Source organism: Copidosoma floridanum, unplaced genomic scaffold, assembly GCF_036245765.1.
Source record: "Copidosoma floridanum isolate Cflo_tuat_1 unplaced genomic scaffold, Cflo_Japanese_pri ptg000008l, whole genome shotgun sequence".
In the NCBI taxonomy this organism is placed as follows: Eukaryota; Metazoa; Arthropoda; class Insecta; order Hymenoptera; family Encyrtidae; genus Copidosoma; species Copidosoma floridanum.
The window spans coordinates 12,128,140-12,155,665 of NW_028321885.1; the positions used below are offsets into that span (position 1 = coordinate 12,128,140).

The 27,526-nt window shown below is 32.3% G+C and overlaps 1 protein-coding gene across 1 annotated transcript in view; it reads right to left on the bottom strand.

The window, feature by feature from the left end:
• Window positions 1-27,526, bottom strand: part of AGO1 (protein argonaute-1) — a 355,180-nt gene that overhangs the window by 235,970 nt on the left and 91,684 nt on the right. Inside the window, exon 6 of the mRNA XM_089589209.1 lies at window positions 25,477-25,624. Coding sequence (XP_089445335.1) covers window positions 25,477-25,624 — 148 coding nt within the window. The remainder of the gene's footprint in view (window positions 1-25,476; window positions 25,625-27,526) is intronic.

The following is a 27,526-nucleotide window of genomic DNA, read 5'->3' on the forward strand; positions in this document are numbered from 1 at the left end:
AGTGCAAGATTTAATATTTATTTTTTCACTTTTAAAGCTATAATGTAAAATAATTACAGTCTGTGAAATTATTGCTTTGTTTTGTATCCATTGCAATTAAATTCAAAAAGTTATGTTTAGATAAGAAATTACATTCATTTCAATTATATGTAATAGATTTCATTAATTTATTACTTTATTTACTCTCACACTATAAGTCTATTTAAAAAAGTTTAAAGTAGTCATTATAATTGTGTCACTTTACAGTATTATTTAAAAATCTTAGATTTTTTTGTTACTATCCAAATAAGTTTCCTTAAGGGATATTTTAATAAATTGAGTATTATAAGTTTTTGTATAAAATAGTTGTTGTTTATCAGAGTAACGTTAATAGTCACTTTAAAAAAACTGCTTAGTGTAGTAATTTATTTATTTATTAAACTTGTTAATTTGATACTTACTTACAGTATTTTTGTAGATTTCTGAATTAATAATTGCTTTCAAGTAGATTATAACTTATCAGTTTTAAAATCAAGTTTAATTTTTCTGTTCTTGTTTTTTTTTTTTTTTTTTAATTAGGTGTTTTTAAGATATTGATTCAGACATCATCATTAGTGCAATAGACCTATGTGGGATACCACTAGAAGAAAAAATTACAATAATAATTAATATTTCTTTATTAGTCCAGTTTGTTCAACTTTTACTTTTTTTGTAAACTTAGTTTATTCCAAAAAAACTACTTATTTATTAATAAATCTTTTTAAAGTTACTTAATTTTTCCAATGTATTTTTAGTTTCAGTCATAGCTTTCTTATTCCTTTCTTAGTAATTAAATTATTTCTTAACTTTTTATAAAAAAAAAAAAAAAAAAAAAAGTGCCCCGATACTTACCGCAAGGTGGTGAGGAAAGAGTATCTGCTAATTTTAGTATTTTTATTGCGCATTTAATTACGGCTCTAATAATTCATATTAATAAAAATAATATTAACTATAATATGAATAATAGTAATAATAATAATAATAATAAAAAATGTCATGGTCAGGAATCAAAGAGTAGCCAGCTACGAGTCAAGCGTAAGCAAAACTCTTAGTACGCTCGACCATCGAGAGACACAAGTAGCCATGGTCAAAAGTAGTATTTAAGTTGTGAGAAGTGGGCAGGGCTTAAGTTGAAGGCTAGGTAGGGGGGCTTCCCTACTCTTACCTGCCCGGTGAGAGAGAAAGCACGGTTCTTCTGCGCTTGAGCTACTAGTCGAGAGTTCCCAAGAGAAGTCTTGGGTATATCGCAACACTGGTCTGATATGCATAAATATCCAACCTGCGTGGTAACATGAACCACTCAATTTCTTTAAAACTATCAAAGATAATTAAACTTCTCAACTAAAAAAATGAATTATGTTTACTGCTCAGTATTTTATAGATGAGGCAATAACTATACATAAATCATGTTAAGATGTTAAAAAAAGTAAGAGTAATATGATATACACAAATAAAGTGTGATGTTATCGCTATACAGTTTTTTAAAATGCTGACATTTTTTGCAAACGTCAAGTCTTAACAATATTAGATAAAAAGAAATTTCAAGCTGCTGTGGATCTGACTAAAACTCTGATGCAATGACTTCACGATCAATTAGAAATAATAGAAGTGGTCAATTTATTTAAGAATAAACCTGATTCATTTAAACACTTTTAGCTAGTAAAAAGTGATTGCCATAAAGTAGCCCAAGGAGTAGAAATCTCAACAGCCACACCAGATACCATTGCGACAACAACCATTAAAGATGCATCTGTAAATTAAAAGGTTGTTAATAGTACTTTCGAAAATCGAATAAAACTGCTTTAATCGTGACTCACAAGCATTCAGATCTTCTCACATTTATGAAAGACGCTTGACAACAATATATTAAACGAATAAAATAAGCTCTGGACAAACATCAGGCGTTAAAAATGAATACAGTGTTGGCTATTGAGTATATGAAAGTGGAAGAGGAAGATGAAAGTGTTGACATTAGATGTTTTAATTTTAAACCGATTAAAAAAGATGTGGAAAATTTTTAATACCATGAATCTTGTTAGTCATTACGTTCTAGTATAAATTCAGTCGTCAGTATTAGTTAACTTAATCTTATGAGAGTAAGTTGTTACATCGAATTGCCAAATTACATTTAAAAAACAGGCTTGCATGAATATCATGAATAATAATAATCAATGATTTAAGGACGTTCAGTAGAGATAGCAGGGGGAAGCATTTGCAGGGTAAGGGGAAACCAGCGATGAGTGAAGATTTGACAACGCCGTACGGGTCTTAAATGTGTGAGTGTTCATGCAAGTGTACATGCATCAGGTGCTGCAGTCTGCACTCTGCACTGTCTGCTCGTCTGCTGCGTCGGTTACGACAGACAGTGTTATACGTGTATGTTCAATGTTTTTGTGATAAAGCAGTAAGTATTTTACTTTGATTGGTTATAAAAATGTAATAAAAATAAATAAATAAGTAATTAAAAAGACTTGTGACCATTGTATTTATATTTGTAGATTTCAATCGTCAAAATGCCCAAAGCCAAACAGCATAACCTCCAAACTAAGACAAATGAGAAAGGAACAAAAATAATCATAAATTTAATATTTTTTCAGATAAATAAATAACGTGTTACTAAAACATATTGTTATTTTCTTATGGGGAAGAGTGAGAGTAATGTATATACGCTTATACACACATATAAGCTTGTACTTTATACGAAAATACGTAAATTTCTACAATAATATTGAAATATGTACTGAGTGACGTCCTAGAGCATTTTGAATTTCCTGCTACACGAAGGGAAAAATCATGGAGCAAACGCATAGCAGCGATGGTAATGCTCCCTTTTTTTTGACCCTATGCGATCGGCTTATGATGTCTACGCTTTTAACGCATGTGAGTCTATAGCTTTTAAGCATAAGCGTTAGCCATGGAGCAAACGCTGGATTTTTTCCATCGTGCTTATGCGTTTTCGGGAGAGAGGGGATACCGCCCTATAGTCAACTATAGTGCGTAGCAAACAAGAAGTGTATACGTACCTATACTGACTGCTATAGGACGGTATCCCTCCTCTCCCAAAAACACATAGGTACGATAGAAAAAAGCCAGCGGCCTTCTTGCGTTTGCTCTATGGCTAACGCTTATGCTTAAGAGCTATAGACTCACATGCGTTGAAAGCGTAGACGTCATGAGCCGATCGCAAAGGGTAAAAAAAGGGAGCATTTCTATCGCCGCTATGCGTTTGCTCCATGATTTTTCTCTCTTTGTACTTGCGACGTTGCCATTGAGTTTCTATCCAACTTTTATTCATTTTTTTATACATTAACAAATAAGACGATCGTCGCGAAACTTGGTATACAATAAACTCATAACATTATCTGTAACATACATAAAAATTGGCGAAATTTACTGGAGAAATTTGCTTAAAACTGAGTTTGAATCAGTTTTTCCATAAGCGACCGTGTTAAAATAACTGAGCTTTGAAATTTAATATCTCGAAAACAAAACAGACGAACCTCTTAAAATTTTGACAGGTTTATTGCAAAAACAACAAGAACGTCTGATCAAATTTTCAGAAAAATTCACTGAAAAATTGTATCTCTACCAAACGTCCTTAAATGAGATAATCTATCAACGTTGCATCCAGTGCGGAATCATGCATATCGTATCTCCAACTTCGCTTATTACGAAAATGAATTGAATTTTAATATTTTAATATTTTAATATTTTAATATTTTAATATTTTAATATTTTATTTTTAGTACATCCAAAGAAAATTAAAAAATTTGAAAGTCAGAATAATGCTTAAATCAATTTACATTTTTTGAGAGAAAAAAAAAAAGTAATGTATATAATGTTTTCCCTTGTCATGTAACGTCTCAGAAAAAAAAAAACATGAAAATTTTTTTGTTGGTTGAAAGTTTTCATTTTAACAAAAATGAAGAAACAGAATAATCACAACAAGAAAATAATTTATGTGTATCAAACGGATTTCACTAATACGGATAAAAAATCTTTCTTGCTTGGTGCACAGAACATTCTCTAAAAAATGTGTATTAGTCATACATAATTGTTGTCTTTATCATTATTGGATAGCACAAAAATTACGAGTACATGAAACTAATTCTAAAAGTATAAATAAATAAGTGTAAAATTACACTTCCTAAAAATAAAAATTATGAAAATATATTTAAATTTAAAAACTTCACTTATAAAAATTGTGTACCAACTGTAATATACGCAGATTTGGAATGTTTGTTACAACCTGTTAAGCGTGATCGTATTTTTCAAGAGTACAAGGCATTTAGCATTCAATTGTTTATTAAGTGTAGTTATGATAATGGTGAATCACAGTACAAGAGTTACACACAGAATTGTGAAGAAGATGAAGCACCTGCTATGTGGTTTGTATAGAGTTTACGTGCTTTAGCATTTTAATTACAGTACTTCTATGATAAATAATCCATGCAAAATGTGAATTTATCAACTCAAGAACAAGATGAATTTACTAATGCTTGGTTGTGTCATGTTTGTAATGAGTCTTTCAGTTCAAAAGCAAAGAAGCTTCGAGATCATAGTCACTTTACTGGAAAGTAAATATCAAACAATGAAATATTACTTTTTGGTACTATTCGTATTATGTAGATACTTAATTGCGTATGAAATATATTTCAGGGATCAAGGTCCTGCATACGATAGGTGAAACTTTAAGTACAAAGAATCAAGAATAATACCTATAATTTCCCATAACTTAAGTGGTTATGATTCACATTTGTTAATAAAAGAACTTGAATGAGCTTTCTAGGTCAGGTAAAACTTCTCCTACAAAAAAAATACGTATCTTTTACCAAGTGTGTTAAAGAGACTAACAGAAATCTTCGTTTTATCGACTACTTTAAATTTATGGGTTCTTTCCTAGATAAATTATCATGATATCTGGATGACTTTTAAATGTTAGAAATAATATTTATGAATGATGATAAATAAAGTATTGAGCAAATCAGACTACTAAACAGGAAATATGTATTTCCTTATGATTATGTTTCTTCATTTAAAAAGCTTAAAGACAACAGTCTTCCTCTTAAAAATGATTTTTATAGCAGTTTATATGAAGCTAATATTTCTGATCAAGAGTACCAACATGTCATAATTGTATGAAGCACATTCAATATTAAGTTAATCGGACAATATTCCGATTTATATTTAAAGACAGATGTTTTACTACTTGCAAAAAGGTTTGAAAATTTTCGAAACATTTGTTTTGAAGCATATGAATGGGACCCAGCTCATTATCATACTTTACCTGAGTTTGCCTGAGATGCAAAGTTCAATTATACAAAGATAGTGACTCTGCTTTCAAATACATACATTTTTTATCGATAAATCCTATAAACTGAGGCATTTATCAGATTCAATTGGAATTATTCATAGATACTGATATACTTGTGTTTATTGAACGTGGTATACGAGGAGGCATTAGTCAATATAGCAATCGTTATTCCAAAGCTAATAACCAGTATATGAATAAAGGCTTTAACCTAACCAAAATGGATTACAGCTTATGTATTATGAAATCAATAATTTATATGGGTGGGCTATGACTCAACCATTTCCTAATAGTGATTTCAAATGGATACAAAATATGAAATTGGTTACATTTTTGAAGTAGATTTTGAGTGTCCAGAAATGTTGCACAAATACATAAGGACTTACCATCTTACCATTTTACGCTAAACATAAAACACCTGTAGAATCTGAACATAAAAATGTAATGACTACTTTTTACAACAAAAATCACTACATAATACATTATCAAACACTTAAACAATGATTAAGGCATGGTCTCTATTTAAAAAAAATTCATCGAATACTTAAATTCAAACAGAGTATATGTTTGAAAAAGTATATAGACTTGAACAGGTCAATACGCCAAAATGCGAGAAACAGGTTCAAGAAGATTTTTTTCAAACTGTTTAACAACGCAATTTATGATAAAACTATGGAAAATGAGCGAAAACGTGGTGCATAAGCACTTATTGGTAGACCGAACTCTCATAGTTAAGATATCTTTGGCAATTAACTTGTAGCAATACAGTTGTTACGCACTGAAATCTGCATTAAAAAATCCATACACGTTGGATTATGCGTCTTAGATTCACCAAAAATAGATGTTTATAGATTTCACTATGACTTTATGAAAAATTGTGTAGGGGATTAATCTAAGCTACTCTATTATGATACTAATAGTCTTTTATATGAAGGAACTAACACCAATATGTATTAAGTCATGAGTGATAATGTTAAAGAATTTGATACATAGGATTATGCTTAAAACAATCCATTTAACATTAAACGAGAATATTAAAATTGCTGGCCTCAGAAAAGATAAATGTGATGGAAATATCATATTAGATTTAATGGAAGTAAGGAGCAAGATGGACAGTATAAAAATACGAAATAAAAAGCGATTAAAAAAGCAAAAGGTATACAAAAAACAATGCGGTACAGGCTACAATCACTGTTAATGATTATATCAAATTTCTGTGTAAAAATATAAACATGTCTCGAGAGAAAAAAAGTATCCAATTACGTCATCATACACTCTTCTCGGAGAAAGAAAATGAAATAGCATTGAATGCATATGACGATAAGCGTTATCTACAGTGTGGTCAAACAGACACCTTACCTTGGGGCCACTATTGGGAATATGTCTGTACCGGGCGACATGATGATACATATATATATGAAAATGAGAGGAAAAGTAGTAAGGCCTTATGGAAGAAACACAGTTTTTATTGTTTTCTGTGATAGAAAAGGTGTGCAACATGAAAAATTTCTGGAGTACATATTTTTTACATTGCGAGAGTTAGGTTTTTGTTTTTTTTATACGATGAAATCGTTCAGTAAGGCCGTAAACAGCATTTTGAAGGTACAAAGTATAGTCAACCCTACATTAAGCCACTCGTTTTTGCTGCTGCTGCTGTCGCTGTTGGCCTGCTCAAAGGTAAACAAGCAGCTTGAAGTTAGGTTAAGCTGTACTTCGTACCTTTAAAACGCTGTATACGGCCTTAATAAACGATTTCATCATTAAAAAAAAAAAAAAAAAAGAACCAAACTCTTACACTGTTGAAAATATGTACTCCAAAAACTTTTTGTGTTCAACACCTTTTCCACCACGAAAAAAAACAAACCTTATTTCATCCAAAAGGCCTGTACTACTTTTTCTCTCATTGTCAAATATGTATGGGAAAAAACGCGTCAACCGGATCACTGGTGCCCTCGAGATTCTATTTTACCGTTAAACACTTTTGTGGTCTTAAATTGAAGGTTAACAAGTATACTTTATTTTGCCGTGTGCGCTTTCTGAAAAATCTAAAATGGCGGATCAGTATGGCAGCAACAATTTGTGTAAATCGAATTCATAATTATTTAAGTGCTCAAATTATCTTAACATTTAGAAAAAGACATTTTTTCTACATCTGCTCTATTTCCAAGTACAAATATATGCTATTTTTTCTCTTTGTTAGCAGAAGTACGTCCATATCCTCAAAAAACTGTAGAAAAATCAATTTTTTTGGTATATAGTAGCTGAAAATGTTTGAAAATCATAATGTACGGCTTATTACTGATAATTATTTATTGTTTCATGCAAATACGTCCTGCTCTGTATGCATGTACACACCAGCATACCCCTAACCTCAAATAAATCCAACAAAAAGCCATAGAAGAATCGAATAAAGGCATCTAAGAAAAAATAGCTTAAAGAGGAGTCAGAAGTTGAAAACTCGGAAAGATTTTTGGAATAGAATATATTAAAACAAGAAATGGATACAAGAGATGGTGCAAAGAGAAGAAAAAATTTATTTAAACAAGAGTCACAGAAGATCAAGAATATCAAGACAGAAACTGAAGCTTGGAAAAATATAAACAAATTCAGGAATAAAAGAGAACAAGTAGGTAAAAATATCAGCATGCAGAGCTGGGAAGAGCACTTCACGGAAAAACTGTAAGCAACCTATGAAAAGAGAGAGACACTTTTTACGTCCAGGAAGAGCACCCGTTAAAAGAGAGCAACGAGATATCTAGAGAGGAATTAACCAAACCAATCGTAAACTTAAAGCTGAGAAAAGCATCAGGAGAATATGGAATCGAAAACGAAGTCTGAAAAGTATGCAAATGGAGGTAGTAATAGCCCTGTGGTAATTGTACAAGCTAAAATGGAAAGGTAAAGGTAGACCAAATTCCTGGAGGAAGGGAGTAATTACACTAGTAAATAAAGAAGGAGTATAAGAGGAGGTACAAAATAACAGAGGCGTGACTTAAATGGGCACAGCATATAAAATATATGCAAACATACTTAACGAAAGGCTGATTAAGGAATGAAAAAATAAGCTGGGAGAGAATCAGTTTGGCTTCAGGAGTGGGAGGGGGGCTATGGGCGCAGTGTTCGTGTTGAACCATATAGTGGACAGAAAAAGATAGTAGACCAAAGGTGCTGAAACAAGGATGCTCTTTCAGCTCCAAGCTATTCAATTTATATGTAAGAGGCCTGAATGAAAATTTGAGAAAGAACGTAACAGGAGAGATAAGAGTGGGAAAGAGCAAGATCTGGTCGGTAATGAATCCGGATGACATAATTTTAATCGCGGAGTGCAAGAAAGACTTGGAAAAGATGCTTTTAAGATTGAAAAAGTTCTAGAGAAGAAAAAAATGAGACTCACTGTAGAAAAGACAAAAATTCTAGTATTTGAAAGAGACAAGAAAGGAGCAAACAGAAGAAAATATTACTGGGATGGCGAAGAAATAGAGGTTGTCAAGGAGATCAAATATTTGGGATACACCCTGCAGAAGAATGGTAGAGCAGGAGCACTCATGAGTGAGAGAGAGAAAAAGAGAGGTAGTAATTGCAACAAAGAGCTTTCGGAGCATGGAAAAAAGACTATTTAAGATCATTCTATACAAGAAGAATGTTAATGTTTGGAGCACTGGTGGGGGGTATAGCACTATATGGAGCTGACGTACGGGGATGAACACTAGAAGATGACATGAACAGCATTGAGAGAAGGTATGTGAAATGGATCATGAAATTAGAAAAGGATACGCCAAACTACATACTACTGGAGGAGAGAAAAATAGCATTAATATAAAGGAAAGCCCCAGAGAAGACAGTAAACTGAAACCTTGAACTATAAGTGCAAGGTAACGTCGTCTGAAAAAGGACTAGTAAGAGATTGCTTAAAAAAAAAGGAATAAAGCGTTAGTGGCAGGATAAAAAGAGTATTGGAAGAGCAAAAAAAAACGAGGCACTAGAGGCTAAAGGAGACAGGGATCTGGTTGTGGATCAAAGAAGTGTCAAACATATGTTCACAAGGATGTTAAGAAGAAGCAAAATAAAAGAGGTGGAGGAGAGAAAGTGCTAGATAATAGAATCCAAGTACAATCCGATGTACAAGAAACTATGAAAAGAGTAGGAGCCAAGTTATTTGAAGAACATGTCTCTGGAAACAGAGAGATCAACACTAGCAAGGTTTAGATGCAGGAATGTGACAAGAAGTAAAGATTGCTGTAAAGAGGAGGAAAGAAGAGTATGAAGACTATTTATGATAAACAAGAAACACTGCAACATGTATTAATAGATTTTACATACACAGGTAAAAGCTGCTTTGAACTAGAAAAACAAAGAAAATTATAAGTCACGGAAGAAGTCAAGTTGGCATAGAAGGTGCAGGGAGCAAAACAAAAAGCAGAAATGTGATCCTAGACCGAGCAAGAGAGCCGAAAGCACCTCTAGGATCGAATGAGCTCTCGATAGCAGTATATATATATAACAGCGGTATCTAAAAGGAAAAAGACAGAAGGGGGGAGAGAGTTAGAACAGCTGCGCGAGAGGCCTAACGCACAGAAAAGGATGGCACGTGTAGGTGTGAGAAACTAGAAGTCAGAGAAACTCGAGGGAACGTGAACGAAGTGTGAATAAGAAGAAAAAAAGGTAAGATTATAAATATTGTACACGAAGGGCACACTGGGCAAAGTTTTGTTCAAGTGTACAGGAATGGAGAAAAAGATGGCAGAGGTGCAAGAAAGCTTGGACAAAATAAAGGCCAGAGACAGAATAAAAGAAGAAGAAAGGGCAGAGCTAAGAGAAATAGTGGAGAAGATAAGGAACTGGTGTAGAAAACGGCAATGGAAAAGAAGAAAAATGAATAAAAGAAAACGAAGATAAAAAATAAAGTGGAAGAATTCTAGAAGCGAGTAGAAAATCGGGAGATAAAGTTCAAACAGATGTGCTATAAGAGCTCTTTTCAGTCTACAGTCACGGAAAAGTCAAAAGAAGGAAAGTGGAGGAGAGGTGACACAGTCATCAAGACAGAAAGAAGCTGTGGAAAAGAAGATTAAAGTGAAAGTTAAAAAGTTTAAGTACCTTTCAAGTAATGATCAAAAATCAAAAAACGAGACTCTGGTAGATACAAGTGTAGGCTATCATAAAAAAGTGATGTACCTTATGTAGGTAGGTGTATGCTGAGTGCCTATGTGTTAAATAGTATAGCAGAATCATATGATATAAAGGCTGTAAAAAGCTATTTGGTTATAAGTAAAAAATAAAAGAATATTTAATTGATAAAAAAAACTTAATAAAGGACTTTAAGTTAACTAATAAGAATAATAATTTTCAATAAATAAAAAAACGTAGTATTTGTCTATATCTTAAATTTTTTTCCTATCGTTTTATGTTAGAGCCTTTATTGTTACTGTACATGTAAAAAAAATAATTTTGTTTGAAGAATTACGTAGTGTAAGCTATTAGTGAGTGAGAATCAAAAAAATGTGTATGCCAAACTCAGCTTGTAGTCCAAGGAAGTTGGAAAATAGTCAGAAATAAATGAATAAAAGAAAAAATAATAAAATTACATTCTCATATGCATAATTTTGTAATAATTTAAGTGTAAAATAAAAATCAAATTCAATGTAACTTTGTGTATTTTATTTATAATTTTGTAATACAGCTAATAATAACTTTCATTTTCTGCAGATTTTTTAAAATGAACATCAAGATTTTGGAAAAACACAAAGTAAATCTTTTCTATCAATTCAACGACTGCGAAAACATTTGAAATTCAACCATTTAACATAAACGCAATTTTTTCGACGACTTATAATTTTTTCGACTATATTAGTATCTGGATACTTGGTTTTCTGGAGTTCCTGTTCATAGAAACCACCAAAGATTGGTTGCTCTTGATAATATTTTAAATATTAAGTTGGTGGGCTAGTAAGAGCTACTTGTGCTATAGTGAAAATTTCAGTACACCAGTTTGGAAAATATCCTTTTCTAAACATTTATTTGATATAACTCACACGTACTTAGTCACCTAACTTAAATTTAATTTAGGTATTTTCCTTTTTATTGTTTTTTTAGGTATAAAGAACGTGGATCAGCTAAGTTAAAAAGTTGTAGTTAAGATCCTCGAGGAATCAGGTATAAGCTCACCGAAAATGGTCAATTCGATTTGGAAAACAAAAAATTGTGCAATGTTGCATCAGGTTTTTAATCTCACTTGTTTGTTATTGGGTGCGCTGAATCCAAAACCGAAGTCAGATTTAGTCCATCACCCTCAGGTTTTTCCCTAGCTAGGGATTAACTCTAGGTAATTGCGTAATCCACATTTACTTATGATCTCGGAGAACCAGGTACTCAGACGTTGCCTAACTCAGGGGTTTACACTGAGTTCATGTAAAACGAGATATACTCATCATAAATAAGACTAGGAACATAACTTCAAAATGAAGAAAATCTCTTATGACAATGGATCCTGTCAATATCATTTCAACTATCTTGTATCTTTCTCTCTTTGTCCCCACCACTGTTTAGTATCCAAAACGATGAATTTCTTATCAATATGAACCTGAAATCAGAAATTTGTACGAATAAAAATTGTAACTATCTAATCTCGGAAAACAGATTACGGTATGGTTTTTCGATGAAACCTTGTTCTCTTGTCTTCAAACGATCTGTGAAGGGGGCTCTGTCTCTTTCTTTATCTTCCTTGGTCCTCTCTTAGCAAGGTCCAGCAGTAGTCAGCTAACATATTGATATCCCAACGGCCTTGATATCTCCTTTCCATCTCCTTTATATTATGATGGAACCTCTCTCCTTGCTCCTAGCTGAAATCTCCACAATTCTGTAGAAATTCATCTAAATGAGAATTGAGAAAATTAAGTTAGTGATTTATATTACACCATAATTTACCGTAGTTTATAACAAGTTTTGCAACTATCTTTTTGTAATCATGTCTCTTATTATTACCTAGAAAACTCTCGACAACTTGTTGGAAACTTTGCCAAACAGATGGTTCAGGACCTATCATTGTTGTAACGAATTGAGGATCCTTCAACATTTTCCGTATTTGAGATCCATCAAAAATCCCTTCTTCCAACTTGGCATCTGAAATTTGAGGGAATTTTTGACATAAATATTTTGGGAGCAATTTTCATTTTACTAAAGTGCCTTGACGAATTATTTTATTAGTTGAAACTTGATGTGAAGTCGGGGAATTCAAATTTTTGAGGGTTTCACGAGTGGGTTAGCGATGATATTGGGTGTTCCTGCTTGAAACGTCAGTTTTTTAATCCCATTTTGATTTTTGAAAGTGGTTTTTGCGTAACTGTGAGTCTTGAATCCCTTTGTATAGCTGATCTCTTGGGTATTATCTAGTTATTTTGCACATTGACTTCCTTAAAGATGATTCTCTTTTATTCTATCTAGGTTATTTATGTAACGTATTAACCTTAAAACGTTAAAACTGCGATGTTGCGTGTGCACCGATTTTTAGGTGCGATTCTTAGATTTGACGTTGCAATAAGTGTGTTTGTTATATATTTAGTTTAAATCGAGTTCAAGATCCGTTTCGATTAACGCGTTTATCGTGAATATACCTCGTAAATATCCTGTACACTCTACAGATCTCGCAATTTCAGCCAAAGCTCGCAGTGCAGTCTGTTATCCTATATTAGGACTTTACCAGGTCCCTTGATCTATGGTATCATCATGTAAATTCGAGCGTTTGATTTGACGGGATGCTGTTCGTTCCTTGTTGACTCAAGACTCTCAGTCAAGCGTAAACAAAAAAGTTCCTTTGATACTATATTGTAGCCATGTACGCGTAGCGCTCAGCGTTGGAGTATTATTAGTAGCTGAAACACGTATAAAATGTAGAGTTTTACTTGATGCGGTATGCGATTTGTGTGTATGATTTCGTTGGTCAATAAATCAAGACATTTTCTCAAAGTGGTAAAAGTTTAGTTGCGGGGATCTCTGTCCAATCCATTTTCAACATTAATTTACCCAATCTCGATAATATACTATTTTAAGCTATATCATGGTGTTGTAATACATCGATCAGAAATGACTCAATATCTTAAAGTTCATACCTGCTGGTTAAAAAAACAACTACTCCAATGCCTATGTAAAATTTATCATTACCTTTGTCAATATTAAGAATTGAATTAAAAGTTCAGAGTTCTACTAGAAACGCGGTAATCGAAACGGATCTTGAACTCGATTTAAACTAAATATATAACAAACACACTTATTGCAACGTCAAATCTAAGAATCTCACCTAAAAATCGGTGCACACGCAACATCGCAGTTTTTACGTTTTAAGGCTAATACGTTACATAAATAACCTAGATAAAATAAAAGAAAATCATCTTTAAGTAAGTCAATGTGCAAAATAACTAGATAATACCCAAGAGATCAGCTATACAACGGGATTCAAGACTCACAGTTACGCAAAAACCACTTTCAAAAATCAAAATGGGATTAAAAAACTGACGTTTCAAGCACGAACACCCAATATCATCGCTGACCCACTCGTGAAACCCTCAAAAATTTGAATTCCCCGACTTCACATCAAGTTTGAACTAATAAAATAATTCGTCAAGGCACTTTAGAAAAATGAGAATTGCTTCCAATATTTATGTCAAAAATTCCCTCAAATATCAGATGCCAAGTTGGAAGAAGGGATTTTTGATGGATCTCAGATACGGAAAATGTTGAGGGATCCTCAATTCGTTACAACAATGATAGGTCCTGAACCATCTGTTTGGCAAAGTTTCCAACAAGTTGTCGAGAGTTTTCTAGGTAATAATAAGAGACATGATTACAAAAAGATAGTTGCAAAACTTGTTATAAACTACGGTAAATTATGGTGTAATATAAATCACTAACTTAATTTTCTCAATTCTCATTTAGATGAATTTCTACAGAATTGTGGAGATTTCAGCTAGGAGCAAGGAGAGAGGTTCCATCATAATATAAAGGAGATGGAAAGGAGATATCAAGGCCGTTGGGATATCAATATGTTAGCTGACTACTGCTGGACCTTGCTGAGAGAGGACCAAGGAAGATAAAGAAAGAGACAGAGCCCCCTTCACAGATCGTTTGAAGACAAGAGAACAAGGTTTCATCGAAAAACCATACCGTAATCTGTTTTCCGAGATTAGATAGTTACAATTTTTATTCGTACAAATTTCTGATTTCAGGTTCATATTGATAAGAAATTCATCGTTTTGGATACTAAACAGTGGTGGGGACAAAGAGAGAAAGATACAAGATAGTTGAAATGATATTGACAGGATCCATTGTCATAAGAGATTTTCTTCATTTTGAAGTTATGTTCCTAGTCTTATTTATGATGAGTATATCTCGTTTTACATGAACTCAGTGTAAACCCCTGAGTTAGGCAACGTCTGAGTACCTGGTTCTCCGAGATCATAAGTAAATGTGGATTACGCAATTACCTAGAGTTAATCCCTAGCTAGGGAAAAACCTGAGGGTGATGGACTAAATCTCACCTCGGATTTGGATTCAGTGCAACCAAAAACTTGTTAGTAAATGGGTCTTGTCTCAAACTCAGATAACTTTTTTTTTTGTGCCCGTGTTATTAAACAATCATGGGCGAAAATTACTACTCAATGCCTAAAAGAGTGCAAGACTATAGAGCCTCAATCACACCAGGAAATATACTTACGATTGATCTGTATTTCCACGAGTTTGATTGGGGCAACAACTTTTTTCTTGATTTAGGATCTTAATAATTTTCTCTATCACCTGCTCCTTAGTGGCTCACTTTTTCGTTTTCCCTTAAGCCCCTCCCCTTTTTCCACTGAATGACGTTCTTAATACGCGATGATACTTAGCGGCTTGGATCTGCGTAGGAGGCTAGAGAGAAATTCACGTATATCAATTTTAAATACATACTTTACGCACGTGTGTATCTGATAATCACCTTGCAAGCTATTAGCATCAAACGAAACAATAAGACTCTTCGCAGCGTGATAACGTGTAGTCATAATGTTGATTCTACGGAAAGATTCTTTAGTCCGTCTTTTAGGCTTAACCAAACGAAATACCACAACTCACAACTCAGATTTACCTGTTGCTATTCTTAACGTTAACACATTTAGAGTTGAGTGCAGTATTACTATTAGAGCCTATATAAACGGAGAAAAAGTTCATACAATCTACGAATTTTTTTCTGGCTGTACCACTAGGATACAAGATTGTCAAAGTTCCATTGCAAATAATTTATTTACCTGTTGCTGTGAAAACAATAAATCATCTTCAAGTGCACATTATTAATCAGGAAGGTAACTTGATTAATTTTCGTGGTAAAGTTATAAACATAAGGCTACACTTAAAACAACTTAACTTTTTTAGTTAAGCACGGTAAAAGTTCCAATATAGTGCTGCATTCTCACTAGATACGTCACCAAAGATGCAAAAAATATTTTTCTGATGGACTTCATTAAAAATGGACTTTATTTTCAAGGACTTCAGTTTGTTTTGTTCGTCGAACTGTAATTGTAAAAATACGATGTAAAAAAGTATGAGTTTGATTCTTAAAACTTTGCATGTGCACTACATACTTCATCATGGTACGGACCAATTAACATGACTAATACGGTTGTATTTTCCATGAAAAAGTCTAGTTAAATTTTTAACATCTCCACTCATGGGATTATATTCAGCTTTACGGCCATGCAGAATCATGTAATAAGCAGCTGTTCCTTGTGAAAAATCATTTCTTAGTTCAAATTCCAAACGTACACATACTGTTGCTCTTTTCAAAGCTTAATTTTTTGTTAAAAAGTCAATCATAATTAATTGGTAGCCAGTATGTAATAAAATCATTTATATTAACCATATTCTTGTTTGGTCCTGTTTTTTACCATAACTGGCATTATTTTTAATTTAATACTTAGAGTAACAAAAAATGATTATCATTAAAACTGTGATTTACATTGCTAAGGAAGTATTACTGACACTTAAGAAATAATTAAATATTACTGATAGAACACCTATCTAAGGAACTAGCATCGATAACTTTCTGATCATTACAATTTGATTGAAAGTTTAAAACGACGAAGGGCTATTTTAATTAATTCAATGGTTTTACGGACTCACCATGATTCATACATGTTGATAGAAGGGGATATTCATGCGATTCTTAAGTGCAAAAACTCATAACAACTAAGCCTACTTTTTGCAATAGCATCCTACTTGACTTTTATGATTATAAAGTCTGAATAAATATTATTGGATGCGGTTTGTATGACTATTTGTGAGTCATTTTTCGATCTCATAGGGATTACTTCATGCTTTTTATTCACTACCACTTCACGATAGTCTCTAGCTAAGTCAAGTATCATGCTCAAAGAAGGAGTATTTTGGGTCTAAAATATAAGATAAGGTAAGGAGCGGTAATAGCTTAGTTAGATAGCAAGTAATCTAAGGTGTGTGTGCTCTAGTGGGGTGAGGGTTATAGCATCGGTCAGATCAACTTTTCGGAATATAAATGAGGCTGGATATTTTCTCGAGTAGCGGAGCTGCCTCTATATTCTAAGGCAACCCGAGGAAAAGCTTAGGGGACATCCAGGGTAGAAAAGGGGTTGAGTCAGCTGAGAAGGTTGAGAGAAGGTAGACACAGGAAAATGATTGGTTGGAGATGTTAAGACACGAGTCATGGGTTTCAGTGATAAAAGATGAGTTAAGAGGTTCAGTCAGGGCGTCAATGCTTTTGGGAATTGCAGTTTCTCCAACAAAGAGTATTAAGTTTTAAAATTAAGACAAAAATATTAGGAATAACCTTAAAGTCTCTACATAAAGTGGCATACACATCATAAGTTTTTTAAAGCAAACTAAATCATTTTCTTGCTTTTTTTTATTTTTTAATGTTTCGAAAACTAGTGATTATAAGTAGAAGAAAGAAAGGTTTTTTTTCAATCCATTAATTTATTTTTAGTGTTACAACTAGAAAAGTAAAAAAATCCAAATAATTTAAGAAATGCGTGTAAATCTACGTTAAATTAATTCAAAATTGCTTAAAATTGAATAGGTACCAACATAAGAATGTTTAACATTAAACGCCGTCAATAGGACATAGCAAAAAATATTCATTCATTTACGAGAAATCGCAATTGTTTACAAAAAATAGCATTAATTGTTTAATAGTTTTGTTTAAGTTGGAATGGATACAGTGATAGATCGGGAGCTAATTTTTTTTCCTTAAGATCTACATTTTACAATACTTTATGGGCATAGTCAGTTTTCAAGACCATCAAAATGCGTCCATAAAATGTGATTTTTTTTTTTAAGGTATGATTGGTTTATTCCGTACGTTAATGGCCATAGCGTTATGTGGGTTTTACAGGGAAGTTGCTGGTAACTTTACATAAATTTTAAAAAAAGTTGCTTCAGCATAAGTAAAATCCAAGATAATTTTTTTTAAATACAAATTTACTATTTCTTTGCGTATAAACACTAACGCTTCAAATCATGGGTTTTCATTGTTAGACTTACATTTTTCAATTTATTAATTTTGATGTCAAAACTGTTGTTAATAAAGATATAATTCAAAAGCACTAATCATTTCAGACGAAAGCAGATAGTGTTATCAGAGGTCCAGGGCGAGCACTGTTTCAGAAGTCGATTGAGATACTTGCAATCCACGGAGAAAAAAAAGACTATATTTACTTTATTTTCCATTCGATTGTCGAATTATTTAAAATCTGTAATAGTACAAAAATGTAACAAAAACTACTATGGTTGAATTACTAAATTATGCAAATATCATAAGTTTTAAAAAAAAAATTTCTTGTTTTGCTTTTGTAATGTATTAAAAATAAAAATAGACAAGAAGAAACATGATGTGATGAAACAAGAATTTATTTAATTGCATTAAGTTACTCATTTTTACGGAATTCCATGTGTAAAAAAATATTATCACTGGTTCTTTAGTATTTTTACGTTCATCTGTCTCATCCATGGTCTGACACACATTCTCATCACCAGCATTCTCATTACTATGAATATTTAAAAAATAACTTAATGATATTGCCATTCTATTATTTTCACTGATCTCTCTATGACAGCTAGAGTACAGCCACAAACATTTGAGACAATGCCTGCATTATCTACAACGGTTATTGATGCCATTTCCCTTACATAAACATAATATTTTTATTAATATGCTGTCTGGATATAGCGTATCAGTCGTCTGAAGAAGCTGCAAGACATTGTCCCGTATTTCCTAACCAAAGTTCGTTGTATTTAATGATGTATTACCTAGCCACAACTGCAGTTGACAATACACTTACAAATTTATTGGTTGGCAGGTGCACACGTTGGGAGCCAGCTTTTGAAAGATGATTTTTTTTTATTTTACTTCACTTGTCTTACGACTATTCTATATTGCGTGAGTTGATACTCCTGCTATGTTTATCTAGCCACAGCTCGGAAATTTTTTTTTTTTTTTTTTCTTACTACTGTACAAATTGATTATGAATTGTTAGTAATTGGCAGTTTGTAGTTAGACGTTCACTTGAGGCTCTTAAAAAATTTACAATGAATTTTACATTACGCCTTAGTCTCCGTAAAAATTTTTCTTTTTTATTATTAGAAAAATGCTTGCCCTATTTTTTTAAAGCAAGGTATTATCAGAAAGCCAGTTAAAACTGTTGCAAAACAAAATTTTCTATCAGGTTTAATAACAGTTTATGAAACATAATTATTACATTGTCCAAACAAGGAAATGATAACTCATTCCTCAACTATAACAATTGTTTGTTTATAACGTTAAAATGTTAAGATGTCAGAGTGTCCAGAAAGAATGAAACTTATTTTGATTTCTTGACTTTAGTCATACAAAGAAAACCTTACACAATCAAACTAATCATCAAAGTATTCTTTGTTATTGTCCAACATCTTCAGCTACCGAATCAGTAATTCAACACTTTCCTCACGAAAGAATTTTTTGCTTTTCGACGCGAAGAATTATCGACCCACTATTGCTCTTCTTAAAATGTTTGAAAGAGTACACCTTGAAGTGCGTTATTCAAGGATATAAAAAGATGATAAACAGTTGGCACAAGATCTCGAAAGTATGCCAGATGCCGCAAAACTTCCCAGTTAAAAAACATTCAAAATTTGGTGGGATCGAGTTAAATTTTCGGCAATGGAAATTTAGACTTGCTCAAAAAAAATATATTATAGAGAATTTAACAAAGCCAATCGATGGCAATAAAATTAACCAAAATATTTTCTTTTAAAGCCTAAAAAAATAGAAAAATAGTAAAACACGTTTTTTAGCGACAAAAACAAACATAGAAGTATGCGTGGCATAAAGACAAACAAATTAGGCACCAGTTTATCCCAATTGGTCTAGTGGTTTCCCCGCAAACTGAAAAAAATCTCAATTTTCGAGAAAATATTCAAAAATTAATAGCTTTTTTTTTTATTAACATTAAGAGCTGAAACAACAGACTTGTAGCATCAGTGATCTTCAACAACAATACCAAACTTAAAAAAAAATGGATAGAAAGTTTTTGCAAACCGCATCTAAATGAAAAAAACGATACTCCGACAAAAAGGCTCAAAAATGTTTACAACGTTAATGCAATTTTTTGCAGAATCGTATTTTTTTATACTTGTTGTACAACTTACCAAAGTATCGAACTATTTGCAGTATGTAACTAGCTTAAGAATTCATAAAATGTATAGATATTTTAAGTGCACGGCAGTATGGCGCATAAAGGCGAATGAGCCGCCGTTGCGACCAATATACAGGCCACGTCTACTCTCTGAAGTTCGACTCCAGTGTAATCGACCGAGTACGTTAAAACTGCAAGCACTCATAAAAATAACGATATCTTGGGAACAAATAACCACACTGTACAAAAATTGGATACTTTGGTAAATTGTAGGTGAGTATTAAATAATATGGTCCCGCAAAAAAATAGCATCTAATGTTGTTAACAACTTTTTTTAGGCCATATTGCTAAAGTACTTTTTATGCTTTTCGCTGCGGTTTGCAAATACTATGTATCCCAACTTGCTAAAATTTGGTAAAGTACGTACATGACTAATGCTTGTTGATAAGTTAAAAATTTGATATGGTTCGAATAGGTATACAAGCAATATTAATACATGCATCATTGTATCATTAGGCACAAATATACATGGATAGTGGCATTTATATAGAGGCACTCTTAAAATCATCCATACATATCTTTTCTCGATATCAAATATACTAAAGATTTATTATAAAAATTTACATATTTTTTTTTTAAAGAAATTTTCTAGGAATATACATAAGAATTAAAAAGATTTCCTCCCCAGCAGATCAAACAAACAAACTCCTGTTTACTAGACAACTGCTCTACCACTTGAGCTTCCAAGGAGCCATACATTTAATCACACCATAAGTTCAGATAAATTATCACTCTTAATTTTTGAGTTGTTTTTACACCTCAAACTCGATATAATAGGTATAAGGCTCTAATACTTGTAGATTAGTTAGAAATTTAATATGATTCTAATAGGTATACAAGCAATATTGATACCCTTACCATCGTATCAATAAAGAATGAGAACTACACCTACGGTGCAAATGGATATGTAGCTCCTCGGTAGGTTAAGTGGAAAAGCAGCTGTCTAATAAATAGGAGGTTGTGTGCTGGATTCGTACCCACAGAGAATATTTTTCTTATTCTTATTTATTTGCTAAGAAAATTCCTAGAAAAATAAAAACATGTGAGTTTCTAGTATGAATCTTTAGTATATTTGATATCGAGAAAGAGCATATATCAATGATTTAAAGAGTGCTAATATTAAAGTGTCACCATCTATACAGAGTGTTCTGATTTGTAGCCCAGAAAACTATACCACGAGATAAAGCTCATCAAAAGCTCTTGAAAAGCTTTTTACAAAATTTGGATTCGATGGATAATTAACGAGATATTGTTGATATAATAATCGATCAATTCCTCCAATCACTGAGCACTTAGCCTCAGGAGGCGGGGCTTAAGCACTGTGAAGGGGCGACTACGCATAGCTAAACTCTTTTACGGAGAAGGTGGTAATAGGTATGCCAGGAGACAAGGTTACCGACTGCAGAGATTTGATCGGTTACCGTACCAGCGCAAAATTCAAATAGCAAGGCCGAAGTATTTTAACCGGAGATCTGGTTTTTGAGAAATGATTAGCCAAGGCAAGTCTGAATCGATAGGATAACAAACTTCTGTAGCTTAGTTGGGTCCTGGTCATTAAAAATCGGTGCTACGTCGGGTTCCGGTAGTTAAATATTGGTGCCGAGTTGGTACTTAGCATTGTTAAGTTTTGTCACTTTTTTATTTTTATGGTAACGGTTTAGGTTAAGAATATGTTGTCAAAGAAACACTATTTTTTACATTACACTTAATCTAAGCTTCGGACTGGCAGCATGTGTGTATACATATTGGTATGTTTAAAAATGAGGTTAAGAAGCTTAATGAGCATTAGACGGTTAAAAGCAACATCGATGGCTAACAACACAATTAAATAACAATCAACGTACTTCCAAATTATGGTGTAATCAAATAGTATTGGTTTGTTATTGTCTTGATAGTATATGATAGCAGAATCAGATAAGAATCGCCGACTAAGTTGTTGTATCTGTAGCACACATATTTTTAAATTTTAGTGCTTACCACGGAAGGGTCCCGTACCATGAGTCTCAGGACCCAACTCGGTACCAAGATTTTATGACCAGGACCAAATTCATCAACGACAACAATTTACCAGGATCCAACTCGGTACCATATTCTCCACGGGTACGGATCCAGCACACAACTTCCTATTTATTATATAGTTGCTCTTCCACTTGACCTACCAAGGAGCTACATATCCACTTGCACCGTAGGTTTAGTTCTCATTCTTAATTGATACGATGTCAAGTGTATCAATATTGCTTGTATACCTATTAGAATCATATTAAATTTCTAACTAATCTACAAGTATTAGAGCTATATACCTATTATATCGAGCTTGAGGTGTAAAAACAACTCAACATTTTATTACCGAAACTACACTTAATACTTTTTCTCGTCTGGGAACCCAACTCAACATCAGCCGTAAAAATTAACTGAGTGACGTACGAAATGGAAAGAAATAAGGTGAGGTTATAAACTAGGTATCACACTTTGTGTTCGAATCTTGTTTTAAAATGTTGACTAGCTAGATTAAAAATGAGAACATAACTTAAAACCTTTTTTCTCTGAAAGAAAATAATCCTCTCAATACTGTTACTTCTGAACAAGCAAATGTTGCAAGTTTCAACCATTTCTTGCAATGTTAAGTTATAGATATTAATTGTGGTAGCATGTCAAAACAAAAGTACGCTGAATTAATTTTAAAAAAAGGGATATACTAACTAAACGTGTTATTACGGAATATTAAAGTGATACTGGAGTTTCATAAAAATATACACAAGGCAAATTTAGTGACCTTTTATGAAACTGAGGTTTGCTGAAAAAATTTGCCAAGATTTAGTTTCTGATTTAAAACGAAAAAATCTTATTGTAATCAAAAGTAATGATATATTGGAAAAGAGAGAAGAATTGTAAAATAATTTTTTACTTATAATAATAAGATACTTTAATGGTAATGAAATAATATATAAGCAAATTGATGAAATAAAAGAATGCAAAAAGAGACTAAGAACAGAGACTATTCACTGATTCTTAACTAGGTAGTCCAGAAGCAGTTTTACTTATAGCAGAAGTCAATTTGGTAAGTCCTAAAATCAATTAAGATGTTATCAAGGAGTATTGCGCTTCGATTAGCGTAGTCTTGAAAAAAAAATTTCCATACTATAATGTAAATGAAAAATTGGTCTACAAAGGGTTTCACTTAATACCCCTATATCTTGACTTTATAAAACATTGGGGACAGCAAAATTGATTTTAAAAAAACGAAGGGCTAAGAGAAAAATCTTATAACGCCCAGTAGTAAAAAAATATCTTAGCTACTTGAATATTATAGTAGTCCGGAAGATAAATACAAATTGATGGAATGAAGTTTAAAGCTCTTTATTTTATAAATGTTTATCAATAAAAAAGTAAGATTTTCAAGATGTGTTTGTTTTGACTTCAACATAAAGAATTTTTTTTATCGTTTAGTTCATCAGCAAATGAGTTTTTTACAAAGATGTAGAAAATCTAAAATCATCTCTTTCTCAGTAAAGTATTTTTTATAAAGACCTTTTTTTTGTATATTTTACTACATCGTTGTTTTCTGTCAAATATTTATTCAAAACTTTTTGAATCGTTGTTTTGAGTTCCTTGAATGTAAGAAAATTTTTTTTTACTATACTACAGTACCAAAATAATTTTATAACTAATCAATGATTTAAAAATCGTGCTCCTAATTACCGTATGGCTGATCCTATTACCGCACTCCATCTACCGTACGTGTTCCTATTACCGTACACCAATTACCGCTTTATGACAAATACGAGTATAACCTCAATTTTAGCGTATAACGGCATTTATACTTGACCGTTTCTGTTCTTGTATCCATCACTATGAAAGAATCAAAGGAAGAGGAGAATAAAAAATCCAAAGCAATCGCAAGTGTGTGATTCTCAAGTGACAAAGAAAAAAACCACAATGAAAATTGTGATTCTAAATTGATTGTATTAATTATTATTGTCGAGTGATATTTCAAGGTACTACGAAATTTTGTTGTTCACATTATTTTGTGTACAGTTTTAAGTTTAAACTTTCTTCACATGTTGCATAAAAAAACTTTTACGTGTTAGTTATTTCCAAGTTTTGTTCTTTGATAGGTTTTATTAAAGGCCTTTAATAACGTATCAGTGTTAAATATTTTTATCATTAATAGAGAAAGAAAAGTTTAGTGAAATAGCTTTTTACTTTCGTAATAATAAATAAATCTGTAATATAAGAATAAATAAGATCAAATATACACGTAGAAAAAACTAGAATTGAGGTTATACTCGTATTTGTCATCAAGCGGTAATTGGTGTCTGGTAATAGGAACAAGTACGGTAGATGAAGTGCGGTAATAGGATCAGCCATACGGTAATTAGGAGCACGATTTTTAAATTATTGATTAGTTATAAAATTATTTTGGTACGGTAGTATGGTAAAAAAAATTTTTCTTACGTGCAAGGAACTCAAAACAACGATTTAAAACGTTTTGGATAAATATTTGACAGAAAACAATGATGTAGTAAAATATACAAAAAAAAGTCGGTGCATAACTTTACGGTAATGGGTACGTTAACCCCTAATAATATTTTAAGAAACAATTGGATTATACAAGTTGCAACAAATGGAACCAATGATACAAGAAGGAACATAATTTTTTCACTTGTCGACACACCACTTGTCGTACGAGTAGGTAATCATTATAAACTAGGAGTATCAGCTGATGGCCATATATACGGAGTAACCGTAGTAGCATTGTCGCATACAGTTAATAGAAGATGTGAATTTAATCGTTAAAAATTTTTTAATTTTTATTTAATCACTTTCAAATTTAGTAGAAAAAATTTTTAATAAAAAAGGAGCTCTTTTCTCGCTGGAAAATTTTCATAGGATAAAGATCGTAGTACACTTTTTTTGTGATCTTAGTTTATTTTTCACAAAAATCTTTCTATAAACATTACCTAAAAAAGAGTGTATTTAGTTATCCCAAATTGTTTTCCTGTCTGAATTATTAGTTATTCAAGTCTAACTGTCAGCATTACTGAGAACTTGTAAGTTTTTTTTTTTTTTAATTTTGAAAATAAGTAAAACATTAAAACACGTAACAGTTTCCCTCCAAGTACACATAAATAAATAAAAAAATTTTTTTCGAGATTATTACATGAAGGTCGATTTTCATGACCATTCAAAAAAGCACAGTAGTTCGTGTATAAGACTTGGAAGAACTATATTATACATAAGGATCATTTTCTATTATTTGCTACTTAAGTTCATATTTCAAGTAGAAGAGTCAGGTTTCAACACAAATATAAGTAAGATTCGTAGGAAGCAAATAATTGTAAAAGTAAGGAAATAAATTTAGAAAGTTAATTAAATATATTATAAAAATTTATCTTATTTATTTATTATGTAAAATAATCATACCTCCAACGGTAAATATGTATGTTTGTGCTCTTGACCAACTTGCAGGCAAGGAAGATGTGGGTAACGTAGTTTCATTTTATACTTATCTAAAAAGTATTTGGAAACTGTACATTCGACAGTTTGCCCATTTTCCAACTGCAAGGGAAAGCTGAAAAAGAATTCAAAGTACATCTTATTAATAGTGTTTGTAATTTTCTCTTTCGTATAGAATTCAAACAATTTCTGAAACTTGTCATGCTGCATGATTTCTGACAGCACTATAATATAATTGATACTATTACCAAAAGTTTAGGTAAAAGTTTTGTTCAAAATATGTACGAAAAAATAATTGTCAGGTATTTAAATACTTTACGTTTGGAAGAATTTTAGATATGGAATGTTAAACCAGCAAACATTTCTGACACACAAAAATGTAAGATAAAAAAATTTCAAAGACTGGGTCGCTTCACATGTGACGCACCACAGAAGTAAAAACTTCGAAAAGAATCGTGATATATATAAATTAACAGAGAAAGCAAGAGTTTGTAATTGAAAGTAAGGGGTTGGGAGATATTGATGTATTGGTAAAATAACAAAAAAACAAATCTAAACACAAATGGAATAATCTTTTTATAAGGATGTTCATTGATGTGGGTTCTACAAAATGCATAGTACTTACACTGTGGCCATAAAGGTCCAGTATTGTGATAAGCACATTGACATTATGTTCATAAACAATAAAATTGCTAATTGAAATTGCACACGCGCAAGCTCACATACAAGAAGTTATGTTTTATGAATATATCTTTCTGTGAGCGATTTTTTTCGTTTGTTTAATAATTTTTTTTAGATTATTTTCGGGCAAAATTATTAAAAAATATCTCATTTACTTTTGTTACAATTTTGCATGTATGATACAATTTTTTCTAGAATTTTCTACATTAATTTTATGGAGAAATATCAAAAACACTGAAACTTGAGGTCATTTCTTTACATAACCTAACACCTCTCTATTTGTGTCACAATTTTTTTTCCATTACAAACCCGGGTAAAATCGTTCTATTTGATCTACTTTGCTATCTTCTAAAAATATGGCGTATTTCTTTATAGTTTGGAGGTTATTATAAACACACGCACGATCATGAAAAATTATACCTGCATTATTGTTATTCTGTACTGCAAGGGGGCACTTCTATCACATAGAATTTATAATACACGCTTTACATTTATATTTATATTCTTCTATTTATTATATTTTCTTGTAATAAAAAATCCGTCTAATAGACAATTCAACAGTACACATTTTTTTATACATATAGTTAATTTCTATTTGAAACACGAAAATTCAAATTTGAACGCCACGCGCGGGGAATGTGCGTCTAGTACGTTAAGAAAACGCTAGAGCGCGTTCACCCAAAGAAGGGAAAACCTGCTACTCAAAAGAAAAAAACGTTAGCATAAAAGGCACCAGCGCGCAATGTAAAAAAGGGGTAGTCCTCTTCCAGCGAGCCTGGGACGCGGAAAATCTGTTGCTCACCCAGACCTGGAACTTTCCCGAGCACCGGTACATTACAGCGACGAGCACAAGGTGAGAGAAGGAGACTGAGTACGAAGGCCAAGAGCTGAAAAGTAAGTTTGCACTCCACCTATAGGTAACCCTCCCACTAACCGGTTTCTACTTGGACTTTCGGTGCTCGTCCGCTTCAAGCGTGGAGACGACGCATCCCCAAGTAATCAAGGCACTAGGATTAGCGACCACGTTCTTAGGCGAAGTTCCTGGGTCGACGACTTAAGCAGTGCTCAAGACACCCAAGGGCCCTGAGAACGACCTAACCTTACGTGACTTTGTAGGATAGGTAGTTACCTAACATTAACCTTCCGTGGTTGTAATAAAAATTCGTATTAGTCTAACCTAACGTGTTTAAGCAGAGACATTAAGGAGGGAAAATTCAAATCGTCATTTATGTAAAATTCTCTATTAAAAAGGCGGATAAATTTTAAGTTAATTATCGAGTATATTATATATTTTCTTTTTTCATTATTAACGCAAATTATCGCGATTACTCAAATA